This window comes from Oncorhynchus mykiss, chromosome 2 (assembly GCF_057628025.1).
Source record: "Oncorhynchus mykiss isolate SJ-2025 chromosome 2, ASM5762802v1, whole genome shotgun sequence".
NCBI lineage: Eukaryota > Metazoa > Chordata > Actinopteri > Salmoniformes > Salmonidae > Oncorhynchus > Oncorhynchus mykiss.
In genome coordinates this window covers 57,848,247-57,863,622 of record NC_143023.1, presented here as the reverse complement: position 1 = coordinate 57,863,622, position 15,376 = coordinate 57,848,247, and the positions used below count along the sequence as shown (strand labels likewise).

The 15,376-nt window shown below is 42.0% G+C and overlaps 1 protein-coding gene across 4 annotated transcripts in view; it reads right to left on the bottom strand.

The window, feature by feature from the left end:
• The window catches only part of LOC110492500 (ATP-binding cassette, sub-family C (CFTR/MRP), member 8), a 117,887-nt gene that overhangs the window by 33,415 nt on the left and 69,096 nt on the right, over positions 1-15,376 (bottom strand). Inside the window, exons 14-20 of one of the 4 annotated variants that reach the window (XM_090203429.1) lie at positions 14,694-14,805; positions 14,262-14,429; positions 14,024-14,096; positions 13,705-13,810; positions 8,850-8,906; positions 3,135-3,176; positions 2,732-2,830 (exon numbers count right to left, since the gene is read on the bottom strand). In XM_090203429.1, coding sequence (XP_090059555.1) covers positions 2,732-2,830; positions 3,135-3,176; positions 8,850-8,906; positions 13,705-13,810; positions 14,024-14,096; positions 14,262-14,429; positions 14,694-14,805 — 657 coding nt within the window. The remainder of the gene's footprint in view (positions 1-2,731; positions 2,831-3,134; positions 3,177-8,849; positions 8,907-13,704; positions 13,811-14,023; positions 14,097-14,261; positions 14,430-14,693; positions 14,806-15,376) is intronic. The other 3 variants (XM_090203432.1, XM_090203433.1, XM_021566911.3) reach the window with 3 other exon arrangements.

Here is a 15,376-nt window from a genome sequence, read left to right as displayed (position 1 = left end):
TTTTAAACGTGTGTATCACCATACCCATCCAGTGGCAGGGGAAAACAGCATATGGTGTTGTGTCACGGGTGGGGGTGGGAGATTGGGTGGGAGGGCAGAAACAGTTAGCAATGACAAAAGAGACAAACTGAGATTTATAATGGCCTGAATCAGACGTCAACTAACCCTTAAGCCTGGGGGGTTTTTGTTATTTTGTTAAAATGTTTTACAAGCAGTTTACAGTGCATTCGGAAAGTATTCAGACTACTTGACTTTTACCCCCATTTTGTTACGTTACAGCCGTATTCTAAAATCAGTCTTAAGAGTTTATAGTGTCAGAGCAAAAACCAAGCCCTGAGGTCGAAGGAATTGTCCCTAAAGATCATAGACAGGGTTGTTGTCATAAGTCTCCTGTGACGATCTGAAGGATCAGGTTACAGTGGGTCCGCTCTACAGCGTGCCCTCTCTCGTAGAGGGGCAGAGAGGGAAGTTTTATGGTCGGTCATAAAATACGCTGCCCCTATGCTCTGTAGTGTTCGAGATTAGAATGTAAACTGTGGAACACAGAGAGACACTTGGACATCAAACGTTTGAATAATTAAACAATATTTATATTTTTGAGAAGGTGGGAGTGGTCTGTGGACACTTAAGGGACAGTCATGACGAGTGTGTTTCATTTGGTGATCTCATGAAGGACAGGAAACACACATAACTGTGTCTCTTAAAGTGTACATTTCTCAGCTGTCCGGTTTACATCTAAATATTGTGAAACATATGTGATTAAACATGAAACTATTCGTGAAAAGATGTAATGTGATGTTAATCTTCTAAATGAGAAAATATGGGTTTTCATATAAAGGTAACCAAATCAGTGGCCATGCCAACGTGAGCATAGACATTACAGTCGGCGTCATGGACCGCCCCTTTTCTCAGAAGTGTATAAAACCCACTCCTGATGAAATTTACAGTAGACCAGAAAACACGGAGCTGACGCTACATGTTGAAATTGTTGAGAACTACAACTCTCTAAGTCACGGAGACAGACCATACAGCTGGAAATGACGTAAGTCTAGTACGTGTATACCGGCAACTGCGGAAGCATCTATTCTATGCAACAACCATCTGTACGCCTGATTTATCCATTACAACAGACACTATCCGGGAACTGCAGAGAAAGCGACAACTACGAAAGACATTGTGGCTTCTAGGGATGTTAACCAGAGACTCTCTGATGAACTGACTCTCCAGCAGACGGACCGGCGATTCCAACAGAGAAGACAATGACATACGGGCGTAAATATATACATTGCAATTATTCTCGAATGAGCGGCTGTTCATGTGCAAAAGATTAGCATTTCAACTAATATAATTATCAACTGTGTGTAGTGAATCCATTTTGTCTCTCCTGCTCTTTTCCTGTCCCCACCCCTTTCCATTGTCTACCAAGCCATCATACCGGTTTACTTATCAATGCATTGTGTTAGTAACCAATATCTACTGTTTGTTCGTTATGTATTTCTGTGATTATTTAGTTAGTTAGTAAATAAATAATTAAGACAATTTGTATATAGCTGATTCATCATTTAGGCTAGGGTTCATGCAGATATCCAATGTTCAGTAATGAGAATGTTCAGTAATGAGAACTGACGAGGTAATAATGATACATTAATAGAAGAAGAATCGCTAAGATATGAAAATATCTGAAGAGTCGATTCGGGAAGTAGAGACTATAAACATTTTCCCGTGGTGCCCCGACTTCCTAGTTAATTAAAGTTGACACGATTAGTTTAATCACGTAATAATACTTACACAGAGAATTGATTTGATAAAATAAATCTTCACATTTAATGATAGTCACATACACGACAATTGTATCGAGGTAGAGATCTGGGAAAGGGTACCGAAACATTTCTGCAGCATTGAAGGTCTCCAAGAACACAGCGGCCTCCATCATTTTTAAATGGAAGAAGTTTGGAACCACCAAGACTCTTCCTAGAGTTGGCCAATGGTCACTCTGATAGAACATCACATCTGGAGGAAACCAGGCACAATCCCTACGGTGAAGCATGGTGGTGTCAGTTTCATTCTGTGGGGATGTTTTTCAGCAGCAGGGACTGGGAGACTAGTCAGGATCGAAGGAAAGATGAAGAAGTACAGAGAGATCCTTGATGAAAACCTGCTCCAGAGCGCTCAGGACCTCAGACTGGGGAGAAGGTTCACCTTCCTATAGGACAATGACCCTATGCACACAGCCAAGACCACACAGGAGAGGCTTCGGGACAAGTCTCCGAAGGTCCTTGAGTGGCCCAGCCAGAGCCCGGACTTGAACCCAATCGAACATCTCTGGAGAGACCTGAAAATAGTTGTGTAGCGACGCTCCCCATTCAACATGACAGAGCTTGAGAGGATCTTCAGAGAAGAATTGGAGAAACTCCCCAAATACAGGTGTGCCAAGCTTGTAGCTTCATACCCAAGAAGACTAGAGGCTGCAATTGCTGCCAAAGGTGCTTCAACAAACTACTGAGTAAAGGGTCTGAATACTTATGTAAATGTAATATTTATGTTTTTTAATAAATTAGCAAAAATTTCTAAAAAACTGTTTTTGCTTTGTTATTATGGGGTATTGTGTATAGATTGATGAGGGGGGGGGGACAATTTAATACATTTTTTAATAAGGCTATAACGTAACAAAATGTGGAAAAGGTAAAGGGGTCTAAATACTTTCCAAATGCACTGTATAATCAAGTCTCACCTGGGTTTGATCATGGGCATCTCAAAGGTGATGTTCTCCACCAGCGTCGCGTTGAGCAGCCAGGGCTTCTGGGAAGCATAAGCCACAGAGCCTCTCTTCCTGCCAAGATAAACACAGTGTCAAGATCATCCAACATCTCACAACTTCCTGTCTTTCTCAATGACGCACAAAGATAAACACACTTCATGGCAGACTAGGTTCAAATGTAAAATGGTTTTGGATTGCTTTCTGTGTTGTTCAATTACAATGGAAACCAGGGTATTATCTTGTTTTTTTTGTAATACAGGCAGTTACTGTATTGACTAGATACTGTGTGTATTTTTCTATTGTGGGTAACAGTGTATAAGAGTAAATACAGCATCTCCATAGCGACCATCTGGTGCGAGGCGTCATGTGTGCTTACTGGATATCCCCATCACCAGCTGCATCCTTGTCTGATGTGGGGCTGCAATGGTACACACAGACACACCATTAGCACCAGTAATGTACAGTGCCTTGCGAAAGTATTCGGCCCCCTTGAACTTTGCGACCTTTTGCCACATTTCAGGCTTCAAACATAAAGATATAAAACTGTATTTTTTTGTGAAGAATCAACAACAAGTGGGACACAATCATGAAGTGGAACGACATTTATTGGATATTTCAAATTTTTTTAACAAATCAAAAACTGAAAAATTGGGCGTGCAAAATTATTCAGCCTCTTTACTTTCAGTGCAGCAAACTCTCTCCAGAAGTTCAGTGAGGATCTCTGAATGATCCAATGTTGACCTAAATGACTAATGATGATAAATACAATCCACCTGTGTGTAATCAAGTCTCCGTATAAATGCACCTGCACTGTGATAGTCTCAGAGCTCCGTTAAAAGCGCAGAGAGCATCATGAAGAACAAGGAACACACCAGGCAGGTACTGGAGGAAGATACTACAGGTACTACAGGAAGATACTGTTGTGAAGAAGTTTAAAGCCGGATTTAGATACAAAAAGATTTCCCAAGCTTTAAACATCCCAAGGAGCACTGTGCAAGCGATAATATTGAAATGGAAGGAGTATCAGACCACTGCAAATCTACCAAGACCTGGCCGTCCCTCTAAACCTTCAGCTCATACAAGGAGAAGACTGATCAGAGATGCAGCCAAGAGGCCCATGATCACTCTGGATGAACTGCAGAGATCTACAGCTGAGGTGGGAGACTCTGTCCATAGGACAACAATCAGTCGTATATTACACAAATCTGGCCTCTATGGAAGAATGGCAAGAAGAAAGCCATTTCTTAAAGATATCCATAAAAAGTGTTGTTTAAAGTTTGCCACAAGCCACCTGGGAGACACACCAAACATGTGGAAGAAGGTGCTCTGGTCAGATGAAACCAAAATTGAACTTTTTGGCAACAATGCAAAACGTTATGTTTGGCGTAAAAGCAACACAGCCCATCACCCTGAACACACCATCCCCACTGTCAAACATGGTGGTGGCAGCATCATGGTTTGGGCCTGCTTTTCTTCAGCAGGGACAGGGAAGATGGTTAAAATTGATGGGAAGATGGATGGAGCCAAATACAGGACCATTCTGGAAGAAAACCTGATGGAGTCTGCAAAAGACCTGAGACTGGGACGGAGATTTGTCTTCCAACAAGACAATGATCCAAAACATAAAGCAAAATCTACAATTGAATGGTTACAAAAAATAAACATATCCAGGTGTTAGAATGGCCAAGTCAAAGTCCAGACCTGAATCCAATCGAGAATCTGTGGAAAGAACTGAAAACTGCTGTTCACAAATGCTCTCCATCCAACCTCACTGAGCTCGAGCTGTTTTGCAAGGAGGAATGGGAAAAAAATCTCTCGATGTGCAAAACTGATAGAGACATACCCCAAGCGACTTACAGCTGTAATCGCAGCAAAAGGTGGCGCTACAAAGTATTAACTTAAGGGGGCTGAATAATTTTGCACGCCCAATTTTTCCATTTTTGATTTGTTAAAAAAGTTTGAAATATCCAATAAATGTCCTTCCACTTCATGATTGTGTCCCACTTGTTGTTGATTCTTCACAAAAAAATACAGTTTTATATCTTTATGTTTGAAGCCTGAAATGTGGCAAAAGGTCGCAAAGTTCAAGGGGGCCGAATACTTTCACAAGGCACTGTATACAGTCGGCAACACAAACCAAAACAAGGCGATCGTTGCCCTATATGTGCATGTCTATCATTAGATCTTAGTGTGTCTATAAACAAAACAAACTATTACTTCCTGTAATTTGAAGATTCTGACTCACTCTGAATATAGAAGACAGAGTTTTTGCAAAAAGCCACATACTGGATTTTGGATTTAATGCGGTTGTATTTAGTCTGTTATTGCGTGTCTTTTCTTGGTGTAGTTATAATTGGTGTGACATATTAGTGAGATAAATACAAGATAGATGAAAGGGATGGACACAGACACACTCTCTGAGTTCCCCTGTGGTCTGCCAGGGGTGACAGGAGCTCAGCTGCCTATCCTTGGCTGCTACTTGAGGGAGAAGGGGAGCGGGAAGAGTGAAAGGGATGATGAGAGGGAGAACTAGAATATTTTTGAAAGGAAAGGAAAGAGAGTTGGTTGATAAACGTCCCAGGGTCTATCTAATGATCCTGATCACCACAGACAGACAGGGCCAGTTGAGAGGCATGTCCCAGACAGGATGTCACAAGGCTGTGCTCCAGTGATTAAACAGCGGATTAGATGAAGTGGAAACCAAGGGGGGAATTCTAACATCCACTTAAAGGTCCCAAACAGTAAATCTTGATTCCCATGTAAAATAGCCTTTTGAGTGACCAAAACATCACCCATATAATTTTTTTTCCAGATAAAAATGCTTAGAATTGAAGAAAATTGTCCTTTTTCTTTCATGTCTAACTATTAGCAAGGCTTAAAAGAAAGGCTGAGAGGGCGGAGAGCTAATAGACTGAGTGGGCGAGGAGTTCACCTTGACTGACAGTTCATTGACACAACTACGTCAAGAAACTCGGATGCAGCGCTGCATTGAAATAACCTCAAGCACATTTGCAGATACATAAAGAAACGAACAGCAAACAAACATTTAAATTGCATGCAACATCCATCCCCGTTATACACTACCGGTCAAAAGTTTTAGAACACCTACTCATTCAAGTGTTTTTCTTTCTTTCTTTTTTCTTTTTTTTTTACTATTTTTTACATTGTAGAATAATAGTGAAGACATCAAAACTACGGAATCATGTAGTAACCAAAAAAGTGTTAAACAAATCAATATATATTTTATATTTGAGATTCTTCACTCGATGACTAGAAAACTAGCCAGTAACTAGCAAACACCAGACATAGAAGAAAGGGGAAACCTATACGTATCTTTGCCATAGATTAATAGGAAAAACCTGTAATTATATTTGTGGACACCCTGCAGTAGAATGTTGGCACCAGTAAACTGGCCAGCTAGCTATGTAAACCACACCCCTCTGCAAACACAATTTATGCGATGACGGTTACTAGTCGGTACTTATTTAGTTAAGTAAGAAAATAAGACGTTACCATTTGGTCATCCTACTTTGATCTTGTTTCATCCAAATACATTATCATTCAATTTCATGAAAAACATGATTTGGACTGTGCAGGACCAAAGTCAAATTGAGCATTTTACTTAAGTGGAAGTTAGGATTCACACCTAAAGTTGGGAGTAATAACTCAGACACACCGGTAGGAATGTCAAACAGAGTGGCCGGCAGTCAATTTATTTTGTGTTCACACGGAAAAGGCCTTGAAGTGCTCAGCCACTCAGCCTTGTTAAAATACTCCAAACCAGAAGGTGGCAGTAGCTTTGTTTGGCAATGCATGTCTGTGTGTGTTACTTAGTTCATGGTCTAGATTCCAGCTAGCTGCGCTATTGTTGCTATTTTGTAGAAAGCTCTTGTTGATACTAGCCAGATTGCCGCAGCTAGATAACTCCTAGCAAGATGACAAATAAATAATTGAATTCACTCTCCATTACCCTATACTGCCAGTGTCCCTTGCTAAATGTTTAGCTAGCTAGAATTTACGGTAGCTAGCACAACATATCTAGCTAGCTATCTATCTATGGACATTGAACTAACTGGGCAGCTATAATGTAAATACTAGCTACAGTGGTTAGCTATCTTGAAGGAAGTATTTAGTGTTTTGTACATTGCATCTGTGCACTTAGCTAGCTACCATCCCATAGCCTACATTGCATATGAAATGTGACTGGCTCATGATATTTAACCGTGGATGTACGGACAAAATGCCCTCTTAGTTCCTTTTTGTTGTCATGTTGGTGGTTCGTGCTCTCCGATTGGCTCAAAGTCAAGTTGTTGGCCACTGACGAGCTTCACAATTCTACAAGCAGAAACAGCAGGATCGTTGCTACCAGGTCGACACGCAGTAGGTACAGCTTTTGTTCTAGCAAGAGAAGGAATGGCCTCCCACTGTTATAAGTACCTATCGGCAGTCTATCGGCAGTAAGATTATCGGTGCGTTTCACGTTTAAGGTGTAGCAGCGAGGGAACTTGTGTCTAATAACACTAAGTGAAGCAGACTTCTGCTGAGGTCTTAGGTGGGACACTCGGCTCAGATGGTGTAGTCTACAGTCAACAGTGTTGACCAGGGGTCGGCAACAGCCGTTTCATTTAGGAAATCTGTTCCTAAGTATTCCCACAAATAAAAAAAGAGAAATGATGTGATCATTTCTAAACATAATCAAGGTATGAAATGATTGTTCTCTATTTTGGGGCTCAGTTGTGGTCAATTAGCGGTGTACAAATTATTATAATTATGTCGCGGCCCCCAGTCCCCCAGCACCGTAAAAAATCAGCCCGCTGCTGAATCTAGTTGCCTTCCCATGGTGTAGACTGAATCATTATTCAACATTATGAAAATATATATGAATGATGCATGAGCTGTAAAATGACTATGGCCAAAAACATGTCATTCAAACACACAATGATAATAAATGACACAACTTCACCTATTGATTAAGTCTCCCAGTCACTGCACAACAAAGTAAATACAAGAAGTCTCAGAAATGGTGTTTAGCGTATGGCTGTATACTGTAGAGCAGTATGCTTCAAAATGAAGAAGTATAAGAAACAGTATCCCCTGGGATACGCACTGATTTGTGTCTTGAACTACTATTCGCTACTGTCCTCACAGCCTCAGGTGGACACCAATTCTATTTATATGGCACTACCTCATACACGTCCCCCTCAAATATCCTCTCTCTCACTTTCTTACAGGGCACTAACAGTACTCTGGGATGCAACAGAGAAGCCACAGGTCAGCAGCTATAACCTTGGCGGTCTGTCTGGGAGAAAAACATGTCTTTATCCCTCTATTCCATTACTCTGATAGCCCCGGCCTGCTGAGGGATTACTACTGTTTCCAGGATTCTGTCAGCAGGTGCACACACACCTGTGATATTCCTCGTATACATTTTTTTTTTTAATTCTCTCTGCATTGTCGAGAAGGGCCTGCATCTACGCAGTTCACTGTCAGTTTACACCTGTTTTTTACGATGCTTGTGACCAATGCAATTCGATTTGATTTGACACACATACAGACAAACAGGCTTGCATGCACATAAGTACCACAAAAGCCACGAAAGCCACACACACAAACACACACCGTAGCATAGTACATAGCTTCATGTTTTATTACGGAAAGTAGCGGAGCAGGACAGAGAAAGGGATTACCCAAAGACAACAGCCGTGTGTGTCTCTTTGTTGTTGGTGTGTGTGTTGTTTGTTGTGTGTGTGTGTGTGTGTGTGCGCGCATGCACGATTGTCTGTGTGTGTGTGTGTGTGTGTGTGTGTATTGCTCCCTGTTTGGATCATGCTGTGAGTGACATCATTGACAGATGGAAAGTTGAGCTGTGTTGACAGTGATGTAGAGCATATTAAATTGTGCCCTGCTATGTGTGTGAGAAAGATTGTTGCCGGAGACATAAACACACAGATCCGTGTATGTCCTACCAAGACGTCCTCTGTATCTCTACTGTCGATGTGCCTCTTACATCAGTGACCCCTGTTCATAGTGTGTTGACCTGGAGTATCCTAGAGCTATAGAAATGTTCTTACAAGCCAATACATGTACATACCTCTCGTCTCCTTCAGACACATACCTCTCATCGCCTTCAGAGTCCAGGTTGGGAAAACTGCAGAGAAAAGAAAAAGATTTGAGAAAACAGAGGTCACGTCAATGTAAAAAAGGTAGAATATTATTTAGGGCAATATTTCTTAAACTATGAAACACTCATGTAGTTACAGTAGTACTAAACGCCCTTTAAACAAATGTATCATCTTAATATTTGACCCCAAACTCTGTTGCCACTAGTACTCCCTTTCACTGTGGCAGCTGTTTGGGTACTCCTGGCTCAGATTGAACTTCCCCAGGCCAGTAGGCACTGCTGTTGTATTTTTAGCCTTGACTAGTTGACATGTTTCCCAGAGTTCCTGGGTCGGTGTTTCTGATGGAGTGAGTTTACAGACAGAAAGGTGAGAGCTGCAGATGTAGGATGAGATTACCCACCCTCAATTCCTAACCTTAACCATTAGGAGGATAGGAAAACATCTGACTCTAGGCCAGTTTCTTGGGGCATATTTTACATACACTGTGTTTTCACACCACCAAGCATGTAAAATGGCCACGGCTCGAGGAGACATGACCTGGGAACACAGCTGTCAACAAACATTCCGGAAGACTGATATTTAAGAATCGGACGATGTGCCACACACACTCACGCACACGTACACACACAGTCTAATAAAGTAAAAAAATAAAAAAGAAGTGAGTGTGTGTTGAGAAGGTGTTAGGCCTGTGGAGGAAAAAGGTCTTTGTGACTGCAGGACAAATAACACACGGCAGAACAACTTTCACGTTAGGCCAACTAATACTGTACTGAAAGTAACTCCAGCTGTAGCATTCACACACTACGGTATGTCAGTCAATGTTAAAAACTTGCTTAGACTAAAGAAAACTGTAGAAGAAAGGGTTTGATTTTTTTTTAAAGTCTCAAAATCCACAGAGTTTTCAACAGTTTGACAGAAAAAAGACCCAGTCACTGGAGAGGCTAACGATGTCCCAGCTATCAGAGTGAGAGCTAATGTGCCATGTAAGAGGCTCTAATTATCCTGTCCTATTGTGCTTCCCTCACAAACCGGGATCACCAAACTCTTAAGAGCTGATGACAACCAGCTTTCATCTCTTACGGAGACTCCTTCATCGTTAAGGATAATTATACTCTTCATGTCAAGAACTGCAGATAAAAGATTTTTAAAACCACAATCCTGAGGCCAAACGTATTTAAGTGAACATTGAACAGCAGGCAATATTCCAGATGGATTGTGATGTCATTCTGCAAGCGCATCAGTACGTATAGAGAACATTGATCCTAATGGGAAATATTATTATCACCCAGCCAGGGCGTACAGCACCTAATCACAACTAAAAGATCAAAGGAACAGATACTTAGCTAGGAAGAACCTAATGTCTTTCCTGGTGACCACTCCTGATAATAGTGAAAACGAGACAATGATAATGAATCTTGGCGTGAGGAGACGCCACTTTCTCAGTCCAAATGAAAGTCTCTTTCGCCCGGCTCTTTAACTCACACAAACACCCAGAAACCCGGGAGGAAAACAAACCTCTACCCGTTTCGCCAATGCCGCAGGCTTGACAACTAATCTAAGATTAGACATATCTGATGAAAAACTGGACATGTACTGAACAACAGTCAATATCAACCAGTTACACCATTTTAGTCAACTTTTCTATTCTATTCTGAGAACCCAGAACTCATCTTGCGAACTGTTACGAGCGATTACTAGAAGTCATCATCCCAACCTCTCTGAGTATGTGCGGTGTCCCTACTTGGAACACGAGGGGACCCCTCTACGGGGGTTCACGGGGATTACTACACAGGGGTGAGGGTAAGGTCGAGGGGGAGGGGATGTGGCATGGCGTAAAGTCAGTGATGACAGTAGGGAGAAGTGCTGCCAGGTCAAACCAAACAAACACACTACTGACAAGAGTCCTTGTTGGAGACTAATCCACGCATTATCATAAACACCCCTTTGTTGGTGCCAGTTAAAGGAAACAACTGTCAAAACAATTAATTGGAGATAACATAGGAGGTGTCGTAAGATCACAACGACAGAGTCTTAGCTACTGTTTTGATTTAAATGGGTGTAATGGATGGGACCATACTCGTAAACTTTTGCTTACACAGAGGATTAGATCTGTGGTCTAAAAGGGCTAGCTGCTAGCTTTTCTCATAGGCCAACCTGGCACAATTAGCCACTATGCTGAGTACAACCAGCTGAGCACATAATTATATCTGATTAAAAAAATACGAATCAACCTATCGGGGACATCACACTGTAGAGCCACCATCCAATCGCATTTGTTAAACAGATCAACTTGGTTACCAGTTGGAGGTTCTAAAACCTCAAGGTTTAATTTGTTACCCTTGACTTGGTCTAAAAAGTGGTGTGCTAATATATTGGCATCGTTTCACATACAACCATGTGATTTTACGAATAAATATTTTTATTCGTAACTAAAGCGTAAAAAAAGTTGATAGTGGTCTTGTCAAATAGCTGTATTGTATAACAGTTACTATCACTGACTGGTGGTGCAGTCCACTAAGGCATTTAGGCCGAAGTTTGAGGGCTATGACGGCAGTGAGTTTGAAGCCTTCTTGCCTCAAGGTTTTTAAAAAAAAGAAGGGAAAAAAAGAAGAAAATAAAACTTTACTGCTGGGCCTAGGCACCTTGTCCTTAAGTTTTAAATTCAATTCAATTAAATTTTTAAACACCTGAAACAGCTTTTTCCTGCAATCTAGAGCCATAATCATTATGCTTAATTCTATGACAAAAATCTGTATATCTTTCTGCATATCTAAGCATATCTTTTGAGCTGTCTGTATCATCCTGACTGGTGGTTCTTTGTTTGTTATATAATAATGTGCAAAAATAATGAAGGACATTTTTGTATGCAGTGTACAAACATGACATGATGAACATGAATGACATTTACTCTCACGGGTGGCCAAAATATCAATCTGAAGAGGCCTCCTGAAAATGTGTTTAACAAAGGTTATGCTGTGCTATCGCAAATTACGGTGACTTTGATGATGACAACAATGATGCTGCTGATTAAAAACATTACACATGATGATAATGATGACGATGATGACGACAAGGATGATGATGATGACTATGCTGGAAAACAACATCCCACAAAAAGATCTGACCCAACAGTTCAAAGTCAAACTGTCCACAGGAAGCTCAGGACATTAGCCAACCCCTGATCCCCACCACAGTAACGTTCCACTCTAAACATCACATTAAATCCTTTATGAGGGCTCAGCCTAAATAGCCTTTGTCTAACTCTGTTTATATGATAAGTGTGTGGGATGGCGCCAGCCGCCAGGGTGTAGGATGGGCTCCAGTATCTGAGGACGTGCCAGCTTGTCCCTGGCATGAGGACCAGAGAGGGTGTGTTTGGCTGGCAGGGGGACAATCTAACACGGTATCTGATCTTTATGAAGAGACAGAGAGTAGTCTGACCATGGACAGGTGGCCAGTCACAAAGCCAAAGCCTGAGTACAAACTCAATGTAGATACTTACACATTAACACCAAGGCTCAAGACCTTATTATTTCATTCAATTTCTCCCCTGTGCCATCTCTCTGGCCCACTTAGAACTCTATGTCATCCCTTTAATTCTCCCCCTTAGTCTCCCTCCTTCCCTGCCTACAGTGTGGCTTTTTTAATCTTTCCTTAGATGGGAGGATCTGAGCAGAGACGGGCATTATTTCGGTTAAATGTATTTTAAATTTTGTACTTCAATTACTTTAGAGTATTTGACATTTGCATTTCACCAGCCTGAACTACAATTTTTGCTTTACTCATCTCATATGTATATACTGTATTCTATTCTACTGTATTTTAGTCTATGCCACTCCAACATTGCTCATCCTAATATTGATATATTCCTTAATTCCATTCTGCTACTTTTAGGTTGTGTGTATTGTTGTGAATTGTTAGTAATTACTGCACTGTTGAAGCTAGAAACACAAGTATTTAACTACACCCGCAATAACATCTGCTAAACATGTGTATTTGATTTGAACATGAAAATGTGTTTTTTTATTTCGAAACGACAAAATACCTCAATATACCTGTATCTTATGTAAATACAATATTTAGCTAAATTATTTTGTATTTTAGTTTGATACGTTGGTCTTCAGAGTATCTCAGTGAGGCTTGTGGGACCACATACAAATGACTGAGCAAGCATCACTCCATAAACTCCTGACTCACACATATCCCTACACCTTGGGTGAGCAACACAGATCGAGAGAGAGCGTAGTTTCCATGACTTACTTCAGTTTCTCTTAAAGCTACACCGCATTTGACATGAGGCCAATTTGTGCCAAAAGCTCTTTAAGCGGCCAGTAAATCAGCGAAATCCTATTAGTTGGATGACTTGGAGGAGGGAGAAGTAGCAGAGTCAGGCAGTGGTATATTGATGTTAATTAAATGGCCCTGAGAGCTGCAGTATTTATCTCCCCATCCCAAACACATAAAACAAACACATTCTCTTCCCCAGACAGACTCATTACAAGAGAATCGGTGCTGTAGAGCATTTTATATAGCTGAGAGAGGTAAACAGCCAGTCTTCTGTTGACTGCAGCTACCTGGCTCTCTGTGGAGTCAACACACCTTTCACCTCTAATCTTTGACCTTTAGAATGTACATCATCCAAGCTCAGGTCACACAAACCTATACTGTAGTTCAATAGTCCTTTTCTTTGATTTGGATGAGAAAGATGCTTGAGAAACGGTTTAGTATGTCCATCCTACTAGTACATAGTTGTCTGTCTGTCAGTCCGTCCATCCATCTATCTGTGACGTCTGCGGTGTGAGTAGTAATTTCATTCAGCCTTACCTGTTCCAGGTGACAGTCCCAGAGACTCTCTGCATCTCTCCCAGAGCTGCCAGCAGCAGGGACGACTTCCCACAACCCACCTGGCCCACGATCATAGTCAGCTGACCTGAGAGAGACACACACACAGAGAAGACATGAGTGGAAAATAGAGTGATTAGAGAGAAAGATAGATAGAGAGAGATGGAGGGACAGGAGGAGGGAGTAGTAGTGGTTCCTCGAGTGATTCCTCGAGTGGTTCCTCGAGTAGTTCTTTGAGTGGTTCCTCTGATAGCGTATGAATACCATGGTACTTAACCTTCCTCCAGGATCAGAGCCTTACCGAACGGAACCTTGATGTCTACGTTAGACAGGGTGGGAGGTCCGTCTGTCCAGGTGAAATATCCGCTGGTTATCTGGAGATATAAAAAAAAATAGAAAAAAAAACATTACACTCCGATCAAATCAAATGTCAAACACTGAATGTCAAGCAGTCAGACCAGGAGAGGCTCCCTGGCAGCACACCGATGAGACTGAACGACAGATTTAACGTCTATCGAGTCCTGCTACCTCCCACTCACCCTGAAGCAGAGGTCTTGGTCCCTCTCCTGGGGGGGCGGGTCGCCTCCCTTCTGGCTGTAGTTGTTCCAGCAGTCTTCCCTGGGGGGCCTCTTCCTGTTCACCACCTTCAGGGGCTGGGAGGGGCGCAGGGAGGGAACAGGCCATGGCTTAGGCTTTTTAAAGGACAACTATGGACACCACAGAGAGTAGTGGTGGAGGTGGTGGGTGGTGAGTGTAAGTGAGGTGGAGGAAGGAGGATAGAACATACAGAGTGAAGAGAAACAGTTAATAATTCATTGAAGTGCACTCTGCCTGCGAGTGAGTGGTTGAGTGTGTAAGAATTTCCGGGGGCAGGAAAGTCTCTTTGTGGGAGCGCTGTGTACTTGTGTGTGTGTGTGTGTGTGTGTGGATACGTTCGAATGTGTTCATGTGTGTGTGTGGTCCCTACTCACCACAGCCTGGTACTTGCTGTTGTGGTTGCTGGGGCCAGCGGGCATGGTAGCGTTGGGCTCCTGCTCGTCTCCAATCTCATCACTACTGAAGAACTCACTCAGCTTCTGGGCACTGAAGAGAGCACAGGGGACGCCACAGATCCATTTCACATTTTCACATTCCAGAGTGGGTTACATTGAAGATGGGATAGGGCACAACACATTTAAAATGCACAGGCAACTCTCTTGGTAGAATCACCTGATCAAAGAATGTTAAAAATGGAGAAGTGAAAAGGTTTCATTTCCTAAAGCAAGTCTCCAGACTATCTGAAATGAATCAAGTAAAGAGCTATTCCGTTTTCTTATGTTCCTTCAGCTACCCGCTTCAGTACATCTGGAATAAACTAAGCCATGATGATGAGTATGAGTTTGGAATACAATGCAGGCCTTGCTGTACATCTACCAGTAAATGAGATTCAGTCAGCTGTGACATACTCCTACACTCCAGGCTATTCAACGAGCCACACACCGCATCATTCATTTGGAGAGTTCTTATTGGACCATACATTTTGTGGAATATGACTCAGTAAGCTGAAGCTGAGGCTTGGGGTCTTTGCCAATTTTCCGGGCCTTCTTTTCACACCGCTGATATACAGGTCCTGGATGGCAGGGAGCTCGGCCCCAGCGATGTACTGGGTTGTCTG